The 25,973-nt window shown below is 45.0% G+C and overlaps 1 protein-coding gene across 1 annotated transcript in view; it reads left to right on the forward strand.

Moving 5' to 3' along the window:
• The window catches only part of LOC134359201 (semaphorin-3E-like), a 190,011-nt gene that overhangs the window by 61,921 nt on the left and 102,117 nt on the right, over positions 1 to 25,973 (forward strand). Inside the window, exons 2-4 of the mRNA XM_063072158.1 lie at positions 2,972 to 3,132; positions 12,784 to 12,846; positions 20,066 to 20,185. Coding sequence (XP_062928228.1) covers positions 2,972 to 3,132; positions 12,784 to 12,846; positions 20,066 to 20,185 — 344 coding nt within the window. The remainder of the gene's footprint in view (positions 1 to 2,971; positions 3,133 to 12,783; positions 12,847 to 20,065; positions 20,186 to 25,973) is intronic.

Raw genomic sequence — 25,973 nt, forward strand, 5'->3', positions numbered from 1 at the left:
CCAAATCCCTTAATTCCTTCAATATCCAGAAATCTATTCATCCCTGTGTAGATCAGCTTCAATGACTGAGTCCCTGCTGATTAACCAGGGCAGAAAATTCCAATGATTCACAACTCCCTGTGTGAGAAAAAAACCCTCCTCCTTATCCCAATCCCAAAGAGCCCTGCCCTAATTCACAGACAGTGCTGCCTTGTTTTAGATTCCTCCGCTCAGGGGAAACACCCTCCCTACCTCCTCCCTACCTCCTCACTACCTCCTCCCTACCTCCTCCCTACCTCCTCACTACCTCCTCCCTACCTCCTCCCTACCTCCTCCCTACCTCCTCCCTGTCAAACCCTTTGATGAGAGCATCATGTTCAGTACTGATCATCTCATTATAGGAAAGATGTGGAAGCTTTAGAGAGGGTGCAGAGGAGATTTACCTACCTGGATTGGAGAGCATGTTTTATGAGAAGTTGAATGAACTAGGGTTTTTCTCTTTGGAGCACAGGAGGGTGAGAAGTGGCCCAATAGTAGCGTGCAAGAGGCATAGATAAAATGAGCAGTTGACTCCTTTTTCAGTATCGGGTAGTTATCAGTGGTAAAGTTTTTATGCAAAGTAGTGGCTGCATGCAGCGCACTGCGGCGGGGGGGGAGGGAATTGGAGTGTTAAGGACATTTCAGAGATTCAGGCCTATTGGTGATAGGAAAATGGAGGGCTATGTGGGAGGGAAAATTTAAAACATTATGATTCGATGGGCCTGTACTGTGCTGTGCTCTTCTTTGTTCTAGATAATCTCTCACGATTTCTAAACTCTAGAGAATACAGTCCTCATTGATACAAACTCTGTTCATGTAACAAAGCCTATTGTCCCCCTGGAACTAGTGTGCTGAATCTTTTCTGCACTCCCTCTGACAGATGCATGTCCCTCTCTGCACTCCCTCTGACGGGTGCACATCCTCTCTTTTTCACCCAGAGAGTGGTGGATATGTGGAACGCTCTGCCCCAGAAGGCTGTGGAGGCCAAGTCTCTGGATGCTTTCAAGAAAGAGATGGATAGAGCTCTTAAGGATAGTGGAATCAAAGGTTATGGGGATAAGACAGGAACTGGATACTGATTGTGGATGATCAGCCATGATCACAGTGAATGGCGGTGCTGGCTCGAAGGGCCGAATGGCCTACTCCTGCACCTATTGTCTATTGTCTCCACACTCCCTCTGACGGGTGCATGTCCCTCTCTGCACTCCCTGTGACGGGTGCACGTCCTTCTCTGCACTCCCTCTGACAGGTGCTCGTCCTCTCCGCACTCCCTCTGATGGGTGCACATCCTCTCCACACTCCCTCTGACGGGTACACATCCTTCTCTGCACTCCCTCTGATGGGTGCACATCCTCTCCACACTCCCTCTGACGGGTACACATCCTTCTCTGCACTCCCTCTGATGGGTGCACATCCTCTCTGCCCTCTGATGGGTGCACATCCTCTCTGCCCTCTGACAGGTGCACATCCTCTCCACACTCCCTCTGACGGGTACACATCCTTCTCTGCACTCCCTCTGATGGGTGCACATCCTCTCTGCCCTCTGATGGGTGCACATCCTCTCTGCCCTCTGACAGGTGCACATCCTCTCTGCACTCCCTCTGACGGGTGCACGTCCTTCTCTGCACTCCCTCTGACAGGCACGTGTTTGCTAGGGTAAAGATGGCAGCACTTCCAGTGAAATGTCAGTACAGATGCAGTAAATCAGACAATCTGGAAACTGCAAGCTCGTCAGCTTGCTTCTGTGGAAAGAGAGACAATTCAGGTCAGAACAGGGGGCATGTGGAGGGGGCAGAGCAAAGCTCTGGAGGGTAGGGTCAGTCAGGGCTGTGCTCACAGTTAGGAAGAAAGGAGGTGGCAGGGTGCAGGAGAGGATTGAAGACAGGAGTGAGGGTGCGGAAGGGTTGGTCTCTGAACTTTTGGGGCGGCGAGTGTACAAGGGTAACAGGTCAATGGAGTGTGGATGTAGGAGACATAGAAGTGAGAATAAGGCAGGGGGTAAAGATTCTGTGTTTGAGACACACGTGTGCCTGTACACATGTATCTGTGTGATATATATACTCACCTGTCCACCTGTGTGCGAGCATTCGTGCCCATGCATCACAGAGCAAAATGAGAAATAGAAATTTCGCGATCTTCCCTGGTGACGCATTTGTCTCCTCTCGTGATAAGTTTGGATTTTTGGGTACTTTGAAGAATGGTTGCTTCCCTAAACCTTGAAGCAGCTCCCTCTGGAATTAATGACGTGCTGAACAAGATAGGGACATTTTATCTGAGCTAGAACCTTTGTGTTGGAGAAATCGTTATTAAAGAACCATCGACCACCCTACTCATGCACTCAGATCTCCTCCTTATAAAGAATGAACCATGACCGGCCTCTCTCGATCCAGTGGTGAGCTATATATCAGCCGGCTGGACAGAACATGAAAGAACATCACAAGAGTAAAGCATATGTGGTGTAAACAAGCGAACAGTTCCAGAAAATATTGGGCACACTCTGCAGGTTAAGCAGAAGCTTGAAAGGAGAGATAGACTGAGCATTCTATCTTGAAGTATATAAATCCTAACACAGGCTCTTTGAGCTGAAAGGTTCCATCTGTTCCTCCTTCCACCGACGTTGCTTGACTTGCTCAGTGTTTCCAGCATTTTAACATCAGGTCAGCAATATTGAAATTTCTTTTACAAGTAATTCTGAAATAATTTACGCAATTTCTTACAGAAAAAAATTTATACACCGCTAATGATCCCTTTGTCTCGGGTAACCAGTCCCATAAAATTCACAAGGACCCCTTGCAACGAAAGGATGTAGGACACCCAGTGAGTGTCAGTTGCATTGGAAATCCGTGGTTTCCCCTAACCCGTGGGATCTTGGGCATGGAGCTGGTGTCTGTGCTGTGGAGACTGTTCTCTCAAGGTCAGGGGTATCCACTCTCAGTCTTTGCTTCTTTTCCAGAGTTGTGGGAGCTGAACAGGACCCAGGTGTTCCAGGGCTCCCGGCGAATGGCAGACCTGCAGACTATGCTGCTGGATGAATACCAGGAGCAGCTCTTCCTCGGCGGCCGAGATCTCCTCTGCTCACTCAGCCTGGATCGCATTGATGAGGGTTATCGAGAGGTGAGGCAGGTCTGGCGGGAAGGAGGGGAGGTGCTCTCCCTCTCACAGCGGATTCCCTCATTGATCCTTTTGCAGAAGCATGGACCTCATTTCCCCCTTTGAGACACCTTCACAGTTTGGAAAACAGTGGTTAACATTGCAAGCCGTCAGGTAGTCCAATAGTTTATGTATTTGAGTTCGAAATTATCTGTTTAGTGGGCTGCATAACTTCAGTTATAAGGAGTACATTCCTTCACACACTTTGCGCTATTCATATGCACACATCCCGCCAACACAATGTATAAGCTACATGCAAACAATGATGATTTAATGCCATCAGTCAAGAAACCCATTTGAATCCAAAACTGCCTTGGTGATAGGAGGCTTATGTTGTGAGTAGACCTTGTCACTGAAAATAAACACAAGATTCTGCAAGTGCTGGAAATCCAGAGCAACATATACAAAACGCTAGAGGAACTTAGCAAGTCAGGCAGCATCTATCAAGAGGAATAAACAGTCAACTTTTTCGGGCTAAAGCTCTCCATCAAGACTATCCCCAAGAATCCGTTCCAAAAGTTGCCCTATCTCAGATAAGAGACTCATTAGCCTATAATTTCCTGGATTACCTCTATTGCCTTCTTTAAACAAAGGACAACATTGTCTACTCTCCAACCCTCTAAGAACTCACCTGTAGCTAAAGAGGATACAAAGGTCTTTGTCAATCTCATGCTGGCTTCTCTCAAACACCTGGGATAAGTCCTGCAGAAATGTCCTCCTTAATGTTCTTCGATAGACCAAACACCACCACCTTGACCCGAACATGCCTTTTGATGTCGGCATGTCCCACACTGATCTCACTGTCCTCCATGTTTTTCCCCTACAGATAGAAACGAAGGATCACTTTCATGGGGTTATTCTACTGGTGTCCAAGTAGTCAGTGGGATTTGGAAGAGCAAATATTGAGATAACGAGCAGCAGGATATAAACTCACTGGGTTGTAGTTGTGGGGGAAGTTAACTTTCCCAATGTTGATTAGGATTTCCTTTGTGTAAGGAGCTTGCATAGGCTGGCATTTGTTAATTACAGGAAGTGCTTTTAGAACAGCAGAGTCCTGTACTCAACCCCGGGTCAGAGAATCAGAATGGACAAGTAGTGGAAGAGTCTAAGGATGAACCCTTTGTGAACAGTGGCCACCCTCCAGTCATCTTTAGTGTGGATATGGCAAAGGCTAAGATTGCAACTTGACTTCATGTCTTAAATTAAACTTAATTTTCCGCTTTTCAGCCCAGCTTTGCATCTTGAGATGAGGGGGAGAGATATTTCAAGGGGACCTGGGTGTAAGTTTTTTAAGCTCTCAACTGGAATGAGTTGCCTGATGAAGTGGTCAAGTTGTAGATTCATGTAGCGATTCATCCATGCCGACTGTGTTTGCCCATTAATTTAGTACAGGTCGACCTTCACTAACCTGACTACCTCTAATCCAGTTCCTTCGATAACCTGGCACTAATTATGCTTAATGTGATCCTTCTGTTATTCGCCATTTTCACTAATCTGGCACTCCTCAGGTCCTAATGGTACCGGATTAGTGAAGGTCAACCTGTACCATGCTTGGCCCGTGGCCCCCTACACTTCTCCCATCCATGTACTTATCCAGATGGCTTTTAAATGTTCCTAATGTGTCTGCTTCAACCACTATTTCCAGCAGTTCATTCCAAATTCACACTACCCTTTGCATAAAGAAGCTGCTCCACTGTCTGTTTTAAGTTTCTCAATTCTGATCTTAAACCTCTGCCCTCTTTATACCCCTCTATGATCTTGTAAACCTCTATGTCATCACCACTCTGGTCTATCCTGATAGAGGGAGTACAAAAGGAATTTGGGCAGGTACTCGGATTGAAAATGCACAGAACGATGCAGACCTAATTGCAGGCGATGGGATTAGTGAAGGTAGTGTGGACCAGATGAGCTGGAGGGGTGGAAGGGCCTGTTTCTGTGCTGTACTATTCTATATACTATTTTATTTTGTTTCAGAAACATTCCAGCTCCCTTATGAATGATGTGATTGTATCCAACCCCACTCTCCCCACAGCACTCAACTACTCCTCCACACAGCAAACCTTTTCCTCGTGTCTCTTTTGATTCCTTTGCCAAACATCTTCTTCCTGCTTCTGCAACCTTCTTTCAAGAGGAACAATTTCTCTCTCTAATCTGTAGATATCTTTCATAAGTGCCTCTAACAACCTCCTCTGTTCCAACACAACCCAACATCTCCTATATATCTGCAGAACTAAAGTCCCTCAGCCCTGCGATCATTTCAAGAACTCTCTTCTGCTTCCTCTCCAAAGCCTCACATCGTAGCTGAAGACAAGTGGTACTTCTAGCTGGCAGGTGCTCCTCTCCCTTTGACTCCATACTACATGCAGTTTGCGACAGACGTTACCTCTGAGGTCAGCTACAACTGCACTGCTGTTTCCTGATTCCCCAGAACGATGTGCCTGCAAACACAGCTTTAAGCTGCAGAACATTTCTTATCAATACACTCTGCTGGAAAAGGAATTGTAAACTTAAAATGTTTATTTAATCTATTTCCCCGGTGAAAGTGAAGAAACTGAATAAGCAGCAGACTATCTCACAGCCTTGCCAACTTTCTTTCCTCAACTCACACCATCGAGAATAAAGTTCTGCGAGCTAATTCAATATCAGTTTGAAAGAGTGCAGAGAACATCTACATGGCTGGTGCCAAGATTTGAGAACCTGAGATGTAGGGAAAGGTTGCATACTTTAGGACTTCACTTTCTGGAGCAGAGGAGAAAGAGCGGAGATTTGACAAAGGTATACAAAACTATGAGGTGTATAGATAGGGTAAATGCAAGCAGGCATTTTCCACTGAGGTTGGGTGAGACTAGGACTACAAGTCATGGGTTAAGGGTGAAAGGTGATATATTTAAGGAGAACCTGAGGGGGATCTTCTTCACTCAGAAGGTAGTGAGAGTGTGGAACGAGCTACCAGCAGACATGGTGGATGTGAATTTGATTGCAACACTTAAGAGGGGCAGCTACATGGATGGGAGAGGTATGAAGGGCTGAGATCCAGCTGTTGGTCAATGGGACTAGGCAGAATAATAATTAAGTACAGACTAGATGGACTGAATGGCCTGTTTCTGAGCTGCAGTGCTCTATCAGTCTAATTTTATGACAGAGTCCATTGAAAATGTCATACCTCAATGCTGGAAAGTGATCGGACATTTTATGAGACCAAGGTAAGTAAATGTTGTACAGATACAGGTCACCGAAGACCTGGTGTAAAATGAACAGTCTTGAGGGGCTGAATGGCCTTTTCCTTTAGTTAGGTTTCAGTTTATTTTCTGCATTGTGGGACTTTAATTACCACGTTGCAGTGATGACTCAGTACTGGGAGCAGTGATTGACGATGAACTGATTTGGTTCACTGAGGACATGAAAAGGTTTCCATCAATGAAACAAGATCACTGGTAGGTGGGAACTGCAGGATAATGGGTCTGCTGGGAGAGCGGCCAGAATCAGTTTTAGAACAAGGAACTCACGTGTAAAACTAGAGTCTTCAACATAAAGGCAATTACACGGATATGAAGTGGAAGAGATTAGATTAAAGATCAGTGCAAGGCCTTTAAATATTTCATAATTCTGAAAGAATAACCATTTGATTAAGAAATATGGGCTCCACAAAAGATGTGATATATCTGTGGTTTAGTGATAAAAATGGGCAGCAAGTTAAAAATTGTGGTGAATAGCAATCAGCCTGAGAAACCAACCAAAGACACCGGAAAATCAGAATCGCAAACAACAGGAATTCTGCAGATGCTGGAAATTCAAGCAACACACATCAAAGTTGCTGGTGAACGCAGCAGGCCAGGCAGCATCTCTAGGAAGAGGCGCAGTCGACATTTCAGGCCAAGACCCTTCGTCAGGACTAACTGAAGGAAGAGTGAGTAAGGGATTTGAAAGTTGGAGGGGGAGGGGGAGATCCAAAATGATAGGAGAAGACAGGTGGGGTTAACTTCCACTAATGCCCCACCTCCCCCTCGTACCCCATTTGTTACTTATTTTTATACACACATTCTTTCTCTCACTCTCCTTTTTCTCCCTCTGTCCCTCTGACTATACCCCTTGCCCATCCTCTGGTTCCCCCCCCCTTGTCTTTCTCCCAGGACCTCCCGTCCCATGATCCTCTCGTATCCCCTTTTGCCTATCACCTGTCCAGCTCTCGGCTCTATCCCTCCCCCTCCTGTCTTCTCCTATCATTTTGGATCTCCCCCTCCCCCTCCCACTTTCAAATCCCTTACTCACTCTTCCTTCAGTTAGTCCTGACGAAGGGTCTCAGCCTGAAATGTTGACTGCACCTCTTCCTAGAGATGCTGCCTGGCCTGCTGTGTTCACCAGCAACTTTTATGTGTGTTGCTGGAAAATCAGAATCATGTTTTTGATCGCTGACTTACAGGATGTGAAATTTGTGATGTTGTGGGAACAATTCAGTTTAAAGGTATAAATATCTGTAAATTGCAAAATATAGTTCCAATAAAGGAGAAATGCGCTAGTGTTTATGGGTCACAGGCTAATCAGAAATCTAACGGCAGAGGCAAAGAAGCAGGAAGAGCCTCCTCCCGGAGGTAGTAATGTGAAGAGGGTTGCTCTGGATGGTGAGGGTACTTAGTTATGGATGCTGCCTTCTTGAGCCATCACGTTCTGAAGACGTCCTCAGGGGTGGGGAAGGTTGTACCCATGATGGAGCTCACTGAGGCCACAGCTCTTTGCAGCCTCTGGCGATCCTGTGCATTGAAGCCTCCATACCAGTCGGTGCTGCAACCTGTCAGAATTCTCCCCACCGAACACCTGTAGAAACCTGTGAGAATCCTTGGTGACATACCAGATCTTCTCAAACTGCTACTGAAGTAGAATTGCAGGCACGTCTCCTTTGTCATGAAGGAGGAGAAAATGGAACAAAGGAATGAACAAGTTGGCAGATCTTGTACTAGTGCACAATAAGGAAGAAAGTAGCAAAGGCTCGTAGCTGTGAAGCTGAGTCAGGGAAACTATCATTAGGGAATAAGGAAATCAAGTCAGAGAGTCAGAAATGTACAGCACAGAAACAGGCCCTTCAGCCCATCTACCATGCCAAACCATTTAAACTGCCTACTCCAGAAGCTAAATAAATAATTTATATCAGATTTCATAGCCAAAGACATAAAAGGCGTGACAGAAACCAGCACGCAACAGAAGGAGGAATCTGGGTCAAAATCCACTATAGACTCTTCCAGTAAGATGGTAAGTGGCAACTCTTTGCATAAAGCTCCAATGAAAATTATTAAATATTCCCATTTAGGACTACGACAGCTGGAATCCACAGTCATGAGAAATTGTTTTTTTATATATACTTATTGTGATTTATAGCTTTTATTATAATGTATTGCATTGTACTGCTGCTGCAAAACAACAAATTTCACAACATGTGCCAACGATATTAAACCTGATTCTGATTCTGAAAAATTCTACATAAAAGTACTGACCAGTTTTACTGAAACCAAGAAACACGCTGGTGGAGGAAGTCAGCAGATGTGAAGGGAAATGGACAGTCAATGCTTTGAGTTCAGACCCTTCACCTGGCATGAAATATAGGAAAGATAGAGGGGAGGTGGTCAGCTTACAAAGGTAAATAGCAGGAATGGGCCAAGATTTGGCAGGTGATGGGTGGATCCAGGTGAAGCGAGGTGATAGGGAAGGGGGAAAGGGAATCATGACAGAGGTTGGGAGGTGATAGGGTATCCAGGAAAAGAGGGATGACAGGCAGACTGGGAAGGGGAGGGTGGGAATACTGACAGAGACTGGGAGGTGAGAGTGAAGGAGACAAAGAACTGAAGATGGTGTGATTAGATAGGAGAGGAAGGTGGAGCATGGAACCAAGGTAGGGAGGTGAGAAGGGCAGATAGGGACTGGGAGAAAGGAATGGTGTGAGAGAACTTTGTGGGTGATGGGCAGTTGGGGACAGTGGGAGGAGTGTGTGGGTGATGGACAGATGGGTCAGTGAGAGGAGTGTGTGGGTGATGGACAGATGGGTCAGTGAGAGGAGTGTGTGTGTGATGGACAGATGGGTCAGTGGGAGGGGTATGTGGGTGATGGACAGATGGGTCAGTGGGAGGAGTGTGTGGGTGATGGACAGATGGGTCAGTGGGAGGGGTGTGTGGGTGATGGACAGATGGGTCAGGGGGAGGAGTGTGTGGGTGATGGACAGATGGGTCAGTGGGAGGGGTGTGTGGGTGATGGACAGATGGGACATGGGAGGAGTGTGTGGGTGATGGACAGATGGGTCAGTGGGAGGGATGTGTGGGTGATGGACAGATGGGTCAGGGGGAGGAGTGTGTGGGTGATGGACAGATGGGTCAGTGGGAGGAGTGTGTGGGTGATGGACAGATGGGACATGGGAGGAGTGTGTGGGTGATGGACAGATGGGTCAGGGGGAGGAGTGTGTGGGTGATGGACAGATGGGTCAGTGGGAGGGGTGTGTGGGTGATGGACAGATGGGTCAGGGGGAGGAGTGTGTGGTGATGGACAGATGGAGTGGGTGGAAGAGGAGTGAAACTGGGTTGAGGGGCTGGAGTGGCTCTGGGAGGAACAGTTTCCACCACAGATACTGCCTTTCTCGCGAAGTTCCTCCAACTTTATTTTCACTGCTCTAAATTCCAGAGTCTCTTAGCAGTCTGGAATTGAATGGGACAGATCTGTAGAGAAATCACACACTGCTGCAAGAAACATAAGGCTATTATGTTGTTATTTTAACTTTTCACATATTTGCTGGGACTCCCATACTGTAAAAGGACTAGATGGAGAGAGTTTGTTAAATCTGTTCAGGAAAGTTTTCTTAATTAGTATGTCAAAGTTCCAAAGAGAGAGTAGGCGATACTTGATCTGCTATTCGGGAATGAGACAGGGTAGGTGACAGAAGTTTGTGTAGGGAAACACTTTGCGATTAGTTTTGAAGTAAATATAGAAAAAGATAGGGACGGTCCGCAGGTTGAGATTCTAAATTGGGGAGAGGCCAGTTTTGGTGGTATCAGAAAGGATTTAGCAAGTGAGGATTGGGACAGGCTGTTTTTCTGGCAAAGCTGTACTTGGTAAATGGGAGGCCTTCAAAAGTGAATTTTTGAGAGGACAAAGCTTGTATGCACCTGTCAGAATAAAAGGTAAAGATAACAGGTTTAGGAAACCTTGGTTTTCAAGAGATATTGAGTCCCTGTTAAAGAAAAGAAAAAGATGCTTTGCAGGTAGGAACAAATGAGGTGCTTATGCAGTGTAAGAAATGCGAGAGAACACCAAAGAAAGAAATCAGGAGGGCTAAAAGAATGCATGAGTTTGCCCTAGCAGACAAGGTGAAAGAGAATCCTAAGAGATTCTACAGATATGTTAAGAGCAAAAGGATTGCAAGGAACAAAATTGGTCCTCTGGAATATCAGAATGGTAATCCATGTGCGGTGTCTAACAAGATGGGGAAGATCTTAAATGGATTTTTGCATCTGTATTTACTCAGGGGATAGACACAGAGTCTATAAAAATGAAGCAAGGCAGCATTGACTATACAGATTACAGAAGAGGAGGTGTTTGCTGTCTTGAGGCAAATTAAGGCAGATAAATCTCTAGGGCCTCACAAGGAGGTCCCTCGGACCCTGTGGGAGGCAAATGTAGAAATTGCAGGGACACTAGCAGAAAAATATAAGTCATCTTTAGTGTGACCAGTGAAGTACCAGAAGACTGGAGGATAGCCAATGTTGTTCCGTCTTTTAAGAAAAGCTCTAAAAATAAACCAAGAAATTATAGGCTGGTGAGCCTGACATCAGTAGTGGGAAAGCTATTGGAAGGTATCCTAAGGAAGGAGATATACAGTCCCTATAAAAAGTATTCACCCTCTTGGAAGTTTTCATTTTTTATTGTTTTACAGCATTGAATCACAATGGATTTGATTTGGCTTTTTCGACATTGATCAACAGAAAAAGATTTTTGTATCAAAGTGAAACAGATCTCTACAAAGTGATCTAAATTAATTACAAATATAAAACACAAAATAATTGATTGCAAAAGTATTCACCCTCTATTAATGTGACACACCAAATCATCATGGGTGCAGCCAATTGGTTTTAGAAGTCATATAACTTGTTAAATAGAGATCTGTTTTTGGAGACCTGTGTGCAGACAAGGTGCTTCAATTGATTGTAGTAAAAATACACCTGTATCTGGAAGGTCCAACTGCTGGTGAGTCAGTATCCTGGCAAAAACTACACCATGAAGACAAAAGAACACTCTAAGCAACTCCGCAAAAAGGTTATTGAAAAGCACGAGTCAGGAAATAGGTACAATAAAATTTCCAAGTCACTGAATATCACTTGGAGCACAGTTAAGTCAATCATCAAGAAATGGAAAGAATATGGCAGAGCAGTAAATCTGTCTGGAAGAGACCATCCTCAAAAACTGAGTGACCGTGCAAAAAGAAGACTAGTGATGGGGGCCATCAAGAGCCCTGTGACAGCTCTGGAGGAGTTACAAGCTTCAGTGGCTGAGATGAGGGAGACTGTGCATATAACAACTGTTGCCCGGGTGCTTCACCTGTCGCATCTTTATAGAAGAGTGGCAAAGTGAAAGTCACTGTTGAGAAAAACTCACATGAAATCTTGGCTAGAGTTTGCCAGAAGGCATGTGAGAGACTCTGAAGAGCTGGAAGAAGGTTCTATGGTTTGATGAAACCAAAATTGAACTTTTTGGCCATCAGACTAAACACTTTGTTTGGCGTAAGCCAAACACCATACATCATCAAAATCACACATGAAGCATGGTGGTAGCTGCATCATGCTGTGGGGATGCTTCACTGCAGCAGGCCCTGGAAGTCTTGTGAAGATAGAGGGTATAATGAATGCAGCAAAATACAGGGTACTTCTGGAGGAAAACCCGATGTAGTCTGTAAGAGAACTGTGACTTGGGAGAAGATTTGTTTTCCAGCAAGACAACTCAGGCTGTGAGTTATCCCGCCTGACTCTCAACAGTTTCCACCACACATTTTTCAGCAAACATGCTCTAAGTTTTAAGAGTGAAAGGAGACAAAAGATTAAAATTAAATCTTTCTACAAATCAAACATTGGATCTCCAGGGAGCTTTGAGGAATTATTTTTCTTCCCTTTCTGTTCATGGAGCATGAACTCCATCCATTCTAGACATAATTCAGAATTGAGAGTGTCAGACCCCACCCTTTCATAATGAGAGGTCTCCTATTAGGGGGAGGAAGATCGATGTTCCCTGAGAATTACGTGTGTCAGACTCATCCTTTCACACTGAGGGGTCTGCCATTGAGGGGAGAATCAGCCTCAACGCGACAGGTCATTCAGTGCCCCTCAGGGAAACAAAACCTTCACATCATACCACATACTCACATGTCACTCTCAACCTTGCTACGATTCCCCGATACTAATGCCCTCCCCATCACCTCCAGCTAGCTACATTTCACCCACAGGAAAAGGGCAGAATTCCTAGTGGACTTCCTGTCTCCCTGGATATTCCCATGGTGTAGCTATGCACTGCAACCCCCTTCCTCAGCTCACTGTGTCTGGGCAGTGTAGAGAAACTTCTTGTCACAGTTCTCTTCTTCTTCTGTTTCAGATTCACTGGCCTGGGACGGAGAGTCAGACGGAGAGCTGTCGGCTGAAGGGCAGAGATCCACTGGTATGTGTCCACTGTCTGCTCATTGAACTATGAGCGCATTGAAAACCAGCGGTAGTTAGCGGCTCCTCCGTTGAGATCGTTAAGAGCAGCAAATTTCTTGGTGTTCACCTGGCGGAGAATCTCACCTGGTCCCTCAACACCAGCTCCATAGCCAAGAAAGCCCAGCAGTGTCTCTACTTTCTGCGAAGGCTAAGAAAAGTCCATCTCCCAACCCCCCATCCTCACCACATTCTGCAGAGGTTGTATTGAGAGTATCCTGAGCAGCTGCATCACTGCCTGGTTCAGAAATTGTACCATCTCGGATCGCAAGACCCTGCAGCGGATAGTGAGGTCAGCTGCGAAAATTATCGGTGTCCCTCTTCCCGCTATTACAGACATTTACACCACATGCTGCACCCGCAAAGCTAACAGTATTGTGAAGGACCCTACACACCCCTCACACAAACTCTTCTCCCTCCTGCCATCTGGCAAAAGGTACCAAAGTATTCGGGCTCTCACGACCAGACTGTGTAACAGTTTCTTCCCCCAAGCCATCAGACTCCTCAATACTCAGAGTCTGGACTGACATCATTTATTATTATATTGTAATTTGTCCTCTACTGTGCCTATTGTCTTGTTTATTAATTATTGTACTGCCCAGCACGGTTCTGTGCACTTTATGTAGTCCTGTGCAGGTCTGTAGTCTAGTGCAGTTTTTATGTTGTTCTACATAGTCTAGTGTAGCCTTGTGCTGTCTCACATAGTCTGGTGTAGCCTTGTGCTGTCTCACAAAGCCTAGTGTAGTTTTGTGTTGTTTCATGTAACACCGGGGTCCTGGAGGAACGTTGTTTCGTTTTTACTGTGTACTGTACCAGCAGCTTATCGTCGAAATGACAATAAACTTGACTCGACTTGACTTGAACTGTCGAGGAGTCTACTGGGTGTGGTCTGTTTGGGAAAGGTTGGAGAAGCTGAGGGTGAAAAAACAATCTCCCTACCCACATTTTCTCTCAGACCAAATGTAAACATTGGAAGCCCACTGAAAAGTCGCCGAACTGGTCTGCTTCAGTGCAGATGTGACAAGGCAGATAACCACTGAAGGGAAATCCACAGTTCTGCAAAGGAACTGACACACAACATCCTCACTGTCACGGAGGTCTCTGCCTTACGGTTTTCAACATTGAATGTAGAACAGCACAGAAGCAGATTCTACTGCCTACAATGTCTGTGTGCCATGCATGATGCTGAATCAGATTAAATCATCTCTGCCCACACGATGTCCATATCCCTCCACTCCCTGCACATTCATGTCTAACAGTCTCTGTCGTATCTGCCTCCTCTACCACTGCAGGGAGCACATTCCAGGTACCCTCTGCACTCTGTATACAAGAAAAAACTTGCCCCACACATCTCCTCTCTTACCCTCTCTCACCTGAAAGCTGTACACCCTTGTGTTTGATATTTCTATCCTGAGAAAAAGACTCTTGTTTTTCTACACCATCTATGCCTCACAATATCTATCAGGGTTAAGCTGATAAAAATTCAACTGAGGTCCTATCTACGTACAGTCTCTGTTTTAGAAACTCACTGCAGGCACTTGGTACTTTGTGCTCAACTCAGCATAATCCTTCCGAACTATGTACGGACATTAGCACAAAAAGAAGAAGAAGAATATTCAGTCCCCAGCCTGTTATCTTTTCCTTAAGAACTACCCAAGTTCCATCTCCCTTTCATATCTCCACATCACTCAATTCTTCTAATATTCAGAAGTTTTTTGAACTCTCCCTGAAGTAATCTCAATCACAGAGTCTCTGCAGCCTCCAGGATAGAGAATCCCACCCCTCTCTGAGTAAACAAATCTTGCTTCATCTCAGTGTGGAACAGACAGCCTCGCATCTTGACCCCTGGTTCTGACCATCTCGCTTAGGGAAAATATCTTCCATTGCTCGTGTTTCCAGGCAATCAAGCCCTGTAAGAATTCTGTGTGTTTCTCTGAGAATTCCTCTTATCTGAGACTTCCTCTCATCCTTCTAAACAATAGAAGACACAGAGTTAGTCTACACCATGGGTTCCCAACCTTGATTTCATGAACCCCTTGTTTAATGGTGTTGGTCAATGATATAAAAAAGGTTTGGAACCCCGGGTCGACACAATCTCTCCTATGGTAAATTTGCTATCCCCAGCCCAGTCTCATTAACCTTTGCTGTATACCTAGTCTTGCATATCCTTACTTGGGAAGGAAGGCTAAAACTCTCCAACAGCCAACCCAAGGACATTGCAATTGTCACAAATACTTTTAAGAAGGTAACTCGGAAAATAGATGAAGGGTTATGAGAATGTTGCCAAGAATAGAGAGGCTGAGTTACGGATAGAGGTTGAAATGTTGGAACACATTTCATAAGTGTAGAAGACTGAGGTGTAACCCTGTAGAGGTACATAAAATCATGAAGGGGTATCAATGGGATGAATGCACAAAGTACCTTCCTAAGTTTAGAGAATCAAAAACTAGAGGGCATAGGTGATGGGCATTTTTTTAAAATCCCAGTGAGTAGTCAGTAAATGGAATTGAACTGTCAGAGGAAGTGGTTGAGGCAGCTACACTCACAGTATTTAAAAGATACGTGGACAGGTACATGGATAGGAAAGGTTTAGAGAGATGCGTACTGTACAGACCAATTGCAGGCAAATCGGACTAGTTTGGATGGAAACCTTGGTTAGCATGAGTTAGCTGGATCAGAGGCTGTTCCCTCCCATGTTGTGTGATTCTGTGGCTCTATATTGACGAGGTCACACATGGCAGCCCCGTCAACCAGGATAGGGCACAAAGGATCCAAGGTGAACTGGATCCAAAATAGAATGACAAGAGGCAGATGGTGGTGGTGGATAGGTGTCTTGCTGACTGTAACGTGGCGCACTATGGGGATCAATATGGGTCCTTTGATTGCAATATGTATGTAAATGACTTAGAAGAAAAAGGAAATTTGATGACAATGTGGAAATTGGGTGGAGTTGTAGATAGTGAAGACGGTTGTCTAAGTGGGTCATAGATCAGCAGAAAGATGGCGGAGTGGTGATGGATGAAATTTAACCCAGACAGGTGTGAGGAGATGCACTTTGGGAGGACAAGTTCTGGCAAGAGCTACACAGTCAATGTTAGGGACCCTCAGGGAGCTGATGTACAGAAAGAACATAGCCCCATGAAAGCAAATGAAGATTCTCATGAATTGGTCAACATTAAGCGAAGCACCACCCAGAAATCACTCGTCAAGGCAGCGCAATAGAGCTTTGACAGATGGCCAGTCCAAACTTCGGAAGTTGGGAGAGGAGGGGACTTCAGTCAGATTCACTGCCCTAGGGTAAAAGGCAGGAGTGGGTTGCAGCAGTGTAATAGAGTCTGACCAGCGTTTCGGTTGATTATAGGAGGCAGCCGTCGATCCCAGGGGATCATGGGTCTGTGCCTCTGGTGGACTGTGTCCTCTCCAGTGCACAAGCCTGGGCGGGAAGATTTGAAGAACTGGCTATTACCCATGCAGCGGCTTTCCCCTCTCCACGTCACTGACAGAGCCCAAGGGAAGGGCAAGTGCCGATCCAGCTTGGCACCAATGTCATCGCAGAGGTTGCCAGAGTGAATTTGTAAACAACATCAAACTGCCTTGGGGACCCCGGCTCCGGATTTCTTCCTTGGGGTTTACTCCTGAAGCCTTTCCCATGGGTGGGTATGGTTGCAAAGCAGTGGAGGTTTAAAATCAGATTTTTCTTTCTCCTAGGCGGGCTGTCGTGCAAGGCTGACTAGCCTCACCTGCCGGAAGCAACTGGTTTTGAAGCGCCAGTGGTCTCTTGTCAGTAGAAACAGTTCCACCGGGCTAGTAGCTAACCCAAACGTGAAGGCCAAGAGTTGGACTTGGTTGTCAGAGGCTGTTAGAGACGCACACCATTTGGAGACTTTATAGGTAGTGGGAGCTTATCCCCATTACCATTCCCGTCTATAACAACCTTAGAAACCTGGGATTTATTAGTAAAATCAAATTAAAATAAGGCAGGGGCAAACGCAGCTGCCATCGGCACAGCAGCCATCACCTGAGTGGCCATAGTCAGAGAGGTGATCTTAAGGCTTTAGCTTTTCTACTCTTCCGCAAAGTGAGTCTTCAAACAGGGAAATCGAAGGAAAGAAAAGCTCAAGTTTTTTTTTTCCTTCTCTTCTTTATATTTGCTCAGTTATGCCAGCAGAGATGCCAGGCAGGATAGTGAAATTCTCCTCTTGAGGGATGTGGGGAGGTAGAAAGACCTCCAGTGTCCCTGACGACCACAACTGCGAGAAGTACATCCAGCTGCAGCTTCTAACAGACCACGTTAAGGAGTTGGAGCTGGAACTAGATGAACTCCAGATCATTTATGAAGCAAAAATGGGTGATAGAAAGGACATATAGAGAGGTAGTTACACCCAAGGTTCAGGATAGAGGAAACTGGGTGACAGTCAGGGGTGGAAGGGAAAAGGAGTCAAGGAGATCAGTGCAGAGTAACCCTGTGGCCATCCCCCTCAACAACAGGTATATCACTTTGGATATTGACAGGTGGAGAGGGGTGACCTGGCAGAGGAAAGTCACAGTGATCGGTTTTCTGGCACTGTCTTCCTTTGTGACTCAGAAGGGAAGGGTGACAAGAGGCACGCTGTGGTGATAAGGGATTCATTAGTTAGGGGAACAGACAGGAGGTTCTGTGGGCGAGAACAAGATTCCCGTATGGGGCGTCGACTCCTGGATACAGGGTCTGGGACATGTCAGATCGAGTCTTCGGCATTCTTAAGTAGGAGGGTGAATAGCCAGAGGTCATGGTCCATATAGGTACCAATGACCCGTGGGGGGGTAATTGCCATCATTGGCAGAGATGGAAACCTTTTGGTTTAATGTGTATTGTCCATTTGTAGTGAAGTAATTGTGTTAGTCACTGTTTTGTATATATAACACTGAATTTGTAATAAAGATATTTCATATAGAAAAAAAAGGTAACAATAACATGGGCAGGACAAGTGATGCGATTCTGCATAGGGAGTTCACGGAGTTAGACAATAGGTGCAGGAGCAGGCCATTCAGCCCTTCGAGCCAGCACCACTATTCACTGTGATCACGGCTGATCATCCACAATCAGTACCCTTTTCCTGCCTTCTCCCCATATCCCTTCACTCTGCTATCTTTAAGAGCTCTATCTAACTCTTTCTTGAAAGAATCCAGAGAATTGGCTTCCACTGCCTTCTGAGGCAGAGCATTCCACAGATCCACAACCCTCTGGGTGAAAAAGTTTTCCTCAACTCCGTTCTAAATGCTCTATCCCTTATTCTTAAACTGTGGCCTCTGGTTCTGGACTCCCCCAACATCGGGAACATGTTTCCTGCCCCTAGCGTGTCCAATCCCTTAATAATCTGATACGTTTCAATCAGATCCCCTCTCATCCTTCTAAATTCCAGTGTATACAAGCCCAGTCGCTCCAATCTTTCAACATATGACATTCCCGCCATCCCTGGAATTAACCCAGTGAACCTACGCTGCACTCCCTCCATAACAAGAATGTCCTTCCTCAAATTTGGAGACCAAAACTGCACACAATACTCCAGGTGGGGTCTCACCAGGGCCTTGTACAACTGCAGAAGGACCTCTTTGCTCCTATTCTCAACTCCCCTTGTTATGAAGGCCAACATGCCATTAGCTTTCTTCACTGCCTGCTATACCTCTATGCTTACTTTCAGTGACTGATGAACAAGGACACCCAGATCTCGTTGTACTTCCCCTTTTCCTAACTTGACACCATTCAGATAGTAATCTGCCTTCCTGTTCTTGTCACCAAAGTGGATGACCTCGCATTTATCCACATTAAACTGCACCTGCCATGCATCTGCCCACTCACCCAACCTGTGCAAGTCACCCTGCATTCTCATAACATCCTCCTCATTTCACACTGTCACCCAGCTTTGTGTCATCTGCAAATTTGCTAATGTTACTTTTAATCTCTTCATCTAAATCATTAATGTATATTGTAAATAGCTGCGGTCCCAGCACCGAGCCTTGAATTACCCCACTAGTCACTGCCTACCATTCTGAAAAGGACCCGTTAATCCCTACTCTTTGTTTCCTGTCTGCCAACCAATTTTCTATCCATGTCAGTACCCTACCCCCAATACCATGTGCTTTAATTTTGCCCATTAATCTCCTATGTGGGACCTTAGGTGCTAAGTTAAAGGGCAGGACCTCAAGGGTAGTGATCTCAGGATTGCTGCCCATGCCATGTGCTAGTGAAGCCAAAAATAGGAAGATTATACAGTTTAATACTTGGTGAAAGAGTTGGTGTAGGAGGGAGGGCATAAGATTTTTGGATCATGGGGCTCTCTTCCATGGAAGGTGGGACCTGCACAGAAGGAACTGTTTGTACAAATATCTTAGGTGGAAGATCTGTTAATGCTGCATGGTTGGGTTTAATCTAGAGTTGCAGAGTTGCAAAATCATAAAGGGTGAATACAGGACTGAAGGTGTTGTGTCTGAAAGCACACAGTACACAGAATAAGGTAGATGAACTTGTAGCACAGTTACAGATTGGCAGGTACGATGTTGAAGGCTTCACTAAATCATGGCTGAAAGATTATCGCTGGGAGCTTAAAGTCTAATGATACACATTGTATTGAAAGTACAGGCAGGAAGGCAGACAGGGCGGCGTTTCTCTGTTGGTAAAAAATGAAATCAAATCATTAGAAAGATGTGACATAGAGTCAGAAGGTGTTGAATTATTGTGGATAGAGCTAAGGAACTGCAAAAGTAAAAAGACCCTGATGGGAGTTGTATACAGACTCCCAAAAAGTAGTAAGGATGTAACCTACAAATTACGATGGGAGATAAAAAAATACATGCCAAAAGGGCAGTGTTACAATAGCCATGGGGGATTTCAATATGCAGGTAGATTGGGAAAATCAGTTTGGTTCTGGGTTACAGAAGGAGGAATTTCCAGAGTGCCTACGAGGACTTTTAGAGCAGGAATGGATACAGGGAGAGAAGGCAGGAGATTGGGGCTGAGAGGAAAATTGGATCAGCCATGATGAAATGGCAGAGCAGACTCGATGGGCCAAATGACTTAACTCTGCTCCTATATCTTATGGTAAAAAGAGAAAACTCATAAGTGAATCTTCGGCTTATTATCATTCTGTTATCACTATTGTTATGTATCTGAAAGTTAACATCATTCTTTGTCCTTCCCACAGTCTGAATGTGCAAACTTTGTTCGTGTTCTCCATTCCTACAATCGCTCTCATCTGCTGGCCTGTGCTACTGGAGCCTTTGATCCTGCCTGTTCCTACATCAGAGTGGGGCGGTGGAGAGAGGTGAGTGGGCAGTGAGGAATGGCTTGGAAGCTTAGCTGGTTGTACAATGTGAGTGTTGATTTACAGCGCATCATATCCGAACAGTCACTTCCCTAGCCTGAACCATGTTATTAAAGGCAGTGCTGAGTGATATTTCTCACTGGAACCAGACAGTAAAGAGGTTTATAATCTCACAGAATTTTCAGGTTCGATTTTGATTGGATTTACAGTTGTGCATTTTTAAAGTAATACTATCTAACAGGGATATAGCAGCCGTCAGGGAGAAATATGTTAAAGAAACAGTTTTAGTGCTGAAACTGAATTTATGATGAGGGACAATGGGATTTTAATGCTGCACAAAACCATTAATAACTTTAGGGTGGTGAAATAATGTTTACGTAGTAGAACCTGGCTACATTATTTCAGAGTTTGTGTCTTTAGTTGTTGATATTGGAGAGGAATTACTGGTAAACCCAGATTTTTACAAACACTGACAACTCCTCGAGAGATCATTTGTTAGACCAGATTTAGAGTGTTGTGTGCAGTTGTGGTCGGCATACTATAGCAAAGATGAGATTAAGGTAGAGAGGGTGGAGGAAAGATTCACAGGAATGTTGAGAAAACCAAACTGCTGGAGGAATTGGTGGCTCTGGCAGCATCTGTGGAGGGAAATTGATATTTTGGGTTGATAACCTGCACTTAGATTGTCTTTTTACTCCCCTAGAATGTTGCCTGAAATGGAAGGATTGAGTTATATGGAGAGATGGAGCAGGCTGAGATTTTTTCCTGGAGCACAGGGGGCTGAGGGGTGAACTTGTAAAGGTTTATAAAATCATGAGAGGCATAGATACGACAGATGGTCAGTCTTTTCCCCAGGGCAGGGGAGTCTGATACTAGAGGGAGAAGAATAAGGTGAGAGGGGAAAGATTTAAAGGGGATCTGAAGTGCAACCTTTTTCAACAGATAAGTTGGTAGGTAGGTAGTGTTGGTTAGAAAGAACTACAAATCAGTGAACAGAATTGAGACCAGGGTGTTAGAAACAGACAAAAAGGAGTCTTTGTTCTTACTATGTTGTTGCAGGAATGGGGTGGCCATTTTGTGAGACTGTTCTTGCAGCTGCCATTTTGTGAACTGCTTGGAGAACTGGTTCTTGCTCAGGGATAACTTAATCAGAGCAACTGAGCATGATGTGATGAGTTTTCTGCTGAGACCATTTTATCACGTAAAGTGCAGGCTTGCAGAAGGAACAGCCTGTTATCTGGTCTTCTGGGTCCAGTGTTTGGCTGACTAGGTTGAACTTATTTGAACCAGTCTGAGTTGGACAGAACAAAAAGAATTACCTCAGGTACAGGGGTGAAGAAAGAACCATAAAGCAATATTGTTGGTTGTCTTGGGCTACAACCAATGAGAATATGAAACAGGTCAGTCAGATGAAATTGAAATTAAGCCAACAAAATTGAAACATAGATTGATCTGATAAGGGAAAGAATAAGACTGGAGATTTTGGAGCACAGACAGTGATAACTCTTTCGAAACCAACCATATCAGAAGTGGATGGATCCATGTCGGAAACACGGAGATTACATTGGGATCAAGAAGAACACTTGGCCGATGTAGACTCTTTTTCATTGGTACTAACTTTTCTCTTCCTTAACTGTTCACGGACAGTGAGGGAAATCTAGTGGGTGTGCACACAGGTGATTCGTTGTGTAAATTCATGTGTTAGGTATGTGTCAGCAAGTACACATCCTCGCTGTGCCTACATGATCATTATTATTGAGGGTTAATTCTTGAGGGTTAATCCTTGTAATAGTGGAACAAACTGGCAGAGGAAGAGGTAGATGTGGGTAAAACTATAGTGTGTAAAAACTCCTTTAGACAGGTACCTGGATAGGAAAAGTTTAGAGCAGGGATTTCCACCCTAAGGTCCATGGGCCCATTGCTTAATGGCATGGTCCACGGCATGAAAAAGGTTGGGAACCCCTGTTTTAGAGGGATGTGGGCCAAATGCAGGCAAGTAGAATTAGGGTAGAGAGGCATGTTGGGTTGGCATAGATAAGCTGCCTGACTCTGAGAATGAAGTATGGTTTTCAGCTGCAGGTCCCGCAACTTGGACAATCCCTTTCACTTACAGGAATGCAACAGCTCCTGGGGAGACGTTATCCTGGTTACGTACATTTCTGTTTGTTTATTTCTGGTAGGTGGATGGGATTGATAACACTAACATTTATTGTCGGACAGTCTTTGAGCAGGTGGAGGTGAGCTGCTGTCATCTACCGCAGCCCCTCTAGTAAAGGTGCTCCATGCTGTTGCTGGGAAGAAACCTCTATATTTTGACCCCATGGAGGAGACTAGGAAGGTACTGTCCAACTGTGCAGAATGCTGCCTGACATAGAAGGGATCCGGCTGGTTGTGGTTTTAACCCACACAAAATGCTGGAGGAACTCAGCAGGTCAGGCAGCATCAGTAGAGGGGAATGAACGTGAGGTCAAGACCCTCCATATGACATTGAAACAGAACAGTTCTGGAGGAACGCAGCAGGTCAGGCAGCACCAGGGGACGGAGAAACAGAGTTAATACCTCAGGTCACAGATTCCCTGGTAGAACTGAACGTTTAAAAAGAAACAGTGTTCAATTGCAGAGGGTAGGGGGTGGCGAGTGGGGTAGGAGGTTGGATATAACAAAGAGAATATCTCTGATAGGGCAAGTGTTGGTATGATGGTGGCAGCTGCTGATGAAAGCATCTGATTAAGTTAATGAAGAGAGATTTATGTTCACGCTGTGAGCTACGGGGGCACTGGTCAGATGAGTCCAACTGGTGAGGCAGTGCAAGTGAACAGAGTCACGGGACAGTTCTCATCGAGGGAGCATCACCAGACCTTGTTCCACAGTACCATTCTGTCACACAAACTGGAGGTGGTGGGTGTTTATCAGGAGGACATCTGTGTGCCTTCATTCGACCCGATACCATGAGTCTAATTAGTCAGTGTGGTGGACCCTCTGACCTGTGAACCTTCGTACCATCCCTCAGCCCCAGCGCACCCCAACGGTCCATCCTCCTGCCGGGAGACACCCCTCTGTCTGTCACAGACCGGCCTGTGACTGCCTTCCAAGCATGGACTCCAGTTACCAGATGTTTGTGAGAAGGACATTACAAGGTAGCCATGAGTGTTGAGTCCCATTATATCCTTTCTCTGCCTTCTTGTCCCATTAATTACATCTGGTTTGCTTGCACAACCATTTCAAAGTCAACCCTTGGTGGGTCTGGAGTCCAGACAATGTATGGACGCAGATGTTAGAACATGAAACAGTATGGCACAGGAACAGGCCCTTAGCCCTGTAATGTTGTGTAAACTAATTAAATCAGTAATCAAACGTCTAATTAAACTAATCACTTCTGACTACATAATATCCATGACCTTTCATTTCCTGCACTTTCTAAGCTGTCTAAATGCATCCTTTATCTTTCCATCCACCAACACCCCAAGCGGTACATTCCAGGCACCCACGACTCTCCATTTTAAAAAAAAAGCTTGCTCCACTTACCTCCTCAGAACTTTCCTCCCCTCACCTTAAATACGTGCTCTCTCGTATTAGACATTTCAACCCTGAGGGAAAAGGTTCTGTCTGTCTACTCTATCTCTGCCTTTCATAATCCTATAAACCTCTTCCAGGCCTTCCCTCAACCTCTGCCAGTCCAGAGAAAATAACCCAAGTTTGTCCAACCTAAGCCCTCTAATCCGGGCAATATCCTGGTAAATCTCTTCTGCGCCCTCTCCAAAGTCTCAAATTCAGATTTAATTGTCATTCAGCTATACATGAATACCCATGAATACAGACAAACAAAATAGTGTTAATCTGGAGCAAAGGTGCAAAACACAGAACCAACATTCACACACAGCACAAGGCACATATAGCACATAAGATACCAAACACATAAAAGATACTAATAAAATACAGTCACAAAAAATATAGTCCAAAACTCTGAGTCCATGAATGTTGCAGCAGTCTGCAGTCAAGGACATTACAGCTTGTCTTCTGCTGAGTGAACACTGGAGGGCAGCACCAACTCCAGCGCCTCAACATCCGTCCTATAATGTGGCGACCAGAACTGTATACAATACTCCAGATGTGGTATAACTAACATTTTATAAAGCAGCAACATAACTTCCTGACTTTTGAACTCAGTGCCTCAACTAGCAAAGGCACATAGGCCATATGCCACCTTAACCATGCTACCAACCTGTGTTGCCACTTTTAGGAAGCTATGAACTTGGACACCAAGTTTCATCTGCGCATCAACACTGTTAAGGGTCTTGCAATAGACAGGTTCTCTAGGAGGAAGATAGTGAATCAAATGGTCTCTCACAGAAACCCAATTGTTTAAGTTCTTCACCAATTTATTTAAACAAACTTCCAGACAAGTGCCAAATTTAAATTCTATAGCTATGGAGGAGGAATTTGGATGCAGGCCCTGCCCCACATCTGTTTCACTGTTTTAGTCCATTTTTCAAGTGTTGTATGTACTTCTATATAATGAGTAAAATAAGTTTTTTTCAAGTTTTTGTTTAATTGTCCCGTGTGATCCTGAATGACGATGAGTGGTCCCAATCACACAGGCAGCCGTGCCATCCCCCAGGGCCTGACCAGCAGTCTAAGCCATTATCAGACTGCACCTGGCTGTGGTCAGTGAACCAACGAAGGACTGAGGTCAAACTGGAACAGAGAGGCTGGAACATGGGCTGCACAGCAGCACAGCAGCACAGCAGGTAGATCCACTGCCGCACAAAGACATGGACCCGGGTTTGATCCCAGCCTCTGGCACTGTCTATGTGGATATTGCAGATTCCCCGGATGCTCCGGTCTCCTGCCACATTGCAAAGGTTGGTGGGCTAACAGACCACTATAAATTGTACTTCGTATGTCAGTGAGGTGTGAACTCTTGGAAAGTTGATTGGGGAATGTGGAGCTGGGAATCATGTAGGTTAGTGCAAATGGGTGTTTTATGGTTGGAGTAAGCTTAAAGAGCTGAAGGGACTGTGACTGTGTTGTGTGACTGTGATCTGTCACATCAATAACTTCTCGATCCACAGAGGACACCTGTCCTGATGAGTATTTCCACCACATTCATTGATTTCCCTATTTCAACATCCACGATATTCTGAAGATGATTTATTTTCTAAAGTTAGGATCTTGACAGAAATTCATTCTGTTTCATAAAATGGCAAAGTTCTGAAAGTTTATCTTCCTGACACTAGCTCTCCTATAACAGTAGATCAGAGTGTAGCATACGTTCATACCTCCAGCCTGTTTCTGACGTGGGGAAAATTGGTTAAAAAGTAGTTCTCTTTTAATGTTCTTCTTGAATGAATTAAATGAGTAGGCAGATAAGAGAGTCCAGAGCCAGGGGCCCTGTCTCAAGGTGAAGGTGGCCTGAGATAAGTGGAATTTCTTCTGGAGTTGAGAATCTTTAGGATTATCTAATGGAGTGAGTGGGGGATGTTTTGAGTATATCTGAGGTTGAACTCAACTGATTCTTGGACACTGAGGGAATTAGAGGATATGTGGACCTGGTGGGAGATGGGGAGGACACAGTAAAAGGAATGGCTATTAAGCATAACAGCAAGTTCAAGGTTCATTTGGAATTTTATTTTTTAAGTACCTATGTTTTTGCAATCTCTGTTCAAGTCAGCCAAAATAACAATTTTCTGTCTCTTCTGGAGAACGAAACCTGAGCCAGTTTCTGGTTATGTTAGTGGAATTGATTAATTTGTAAGACATTCCTCAACTATTGTTCAAAGGCTTCTAC

The sequence above is a fragment of the Mobula hypostoma genome, chromosome 20 (genome assembly GCF_963921235.1).
Source record: "Mobula hypostoma chromosome 20, sMobHyp1.1, whole genome shotgun sequence".
NCBI classification, from domain to species: Eukaryota; Metazoa; Chordata; class Chondrichthyes; order Myliobatiformes; family Myliobatidae; genus Mobula; species Mobula hypostoma.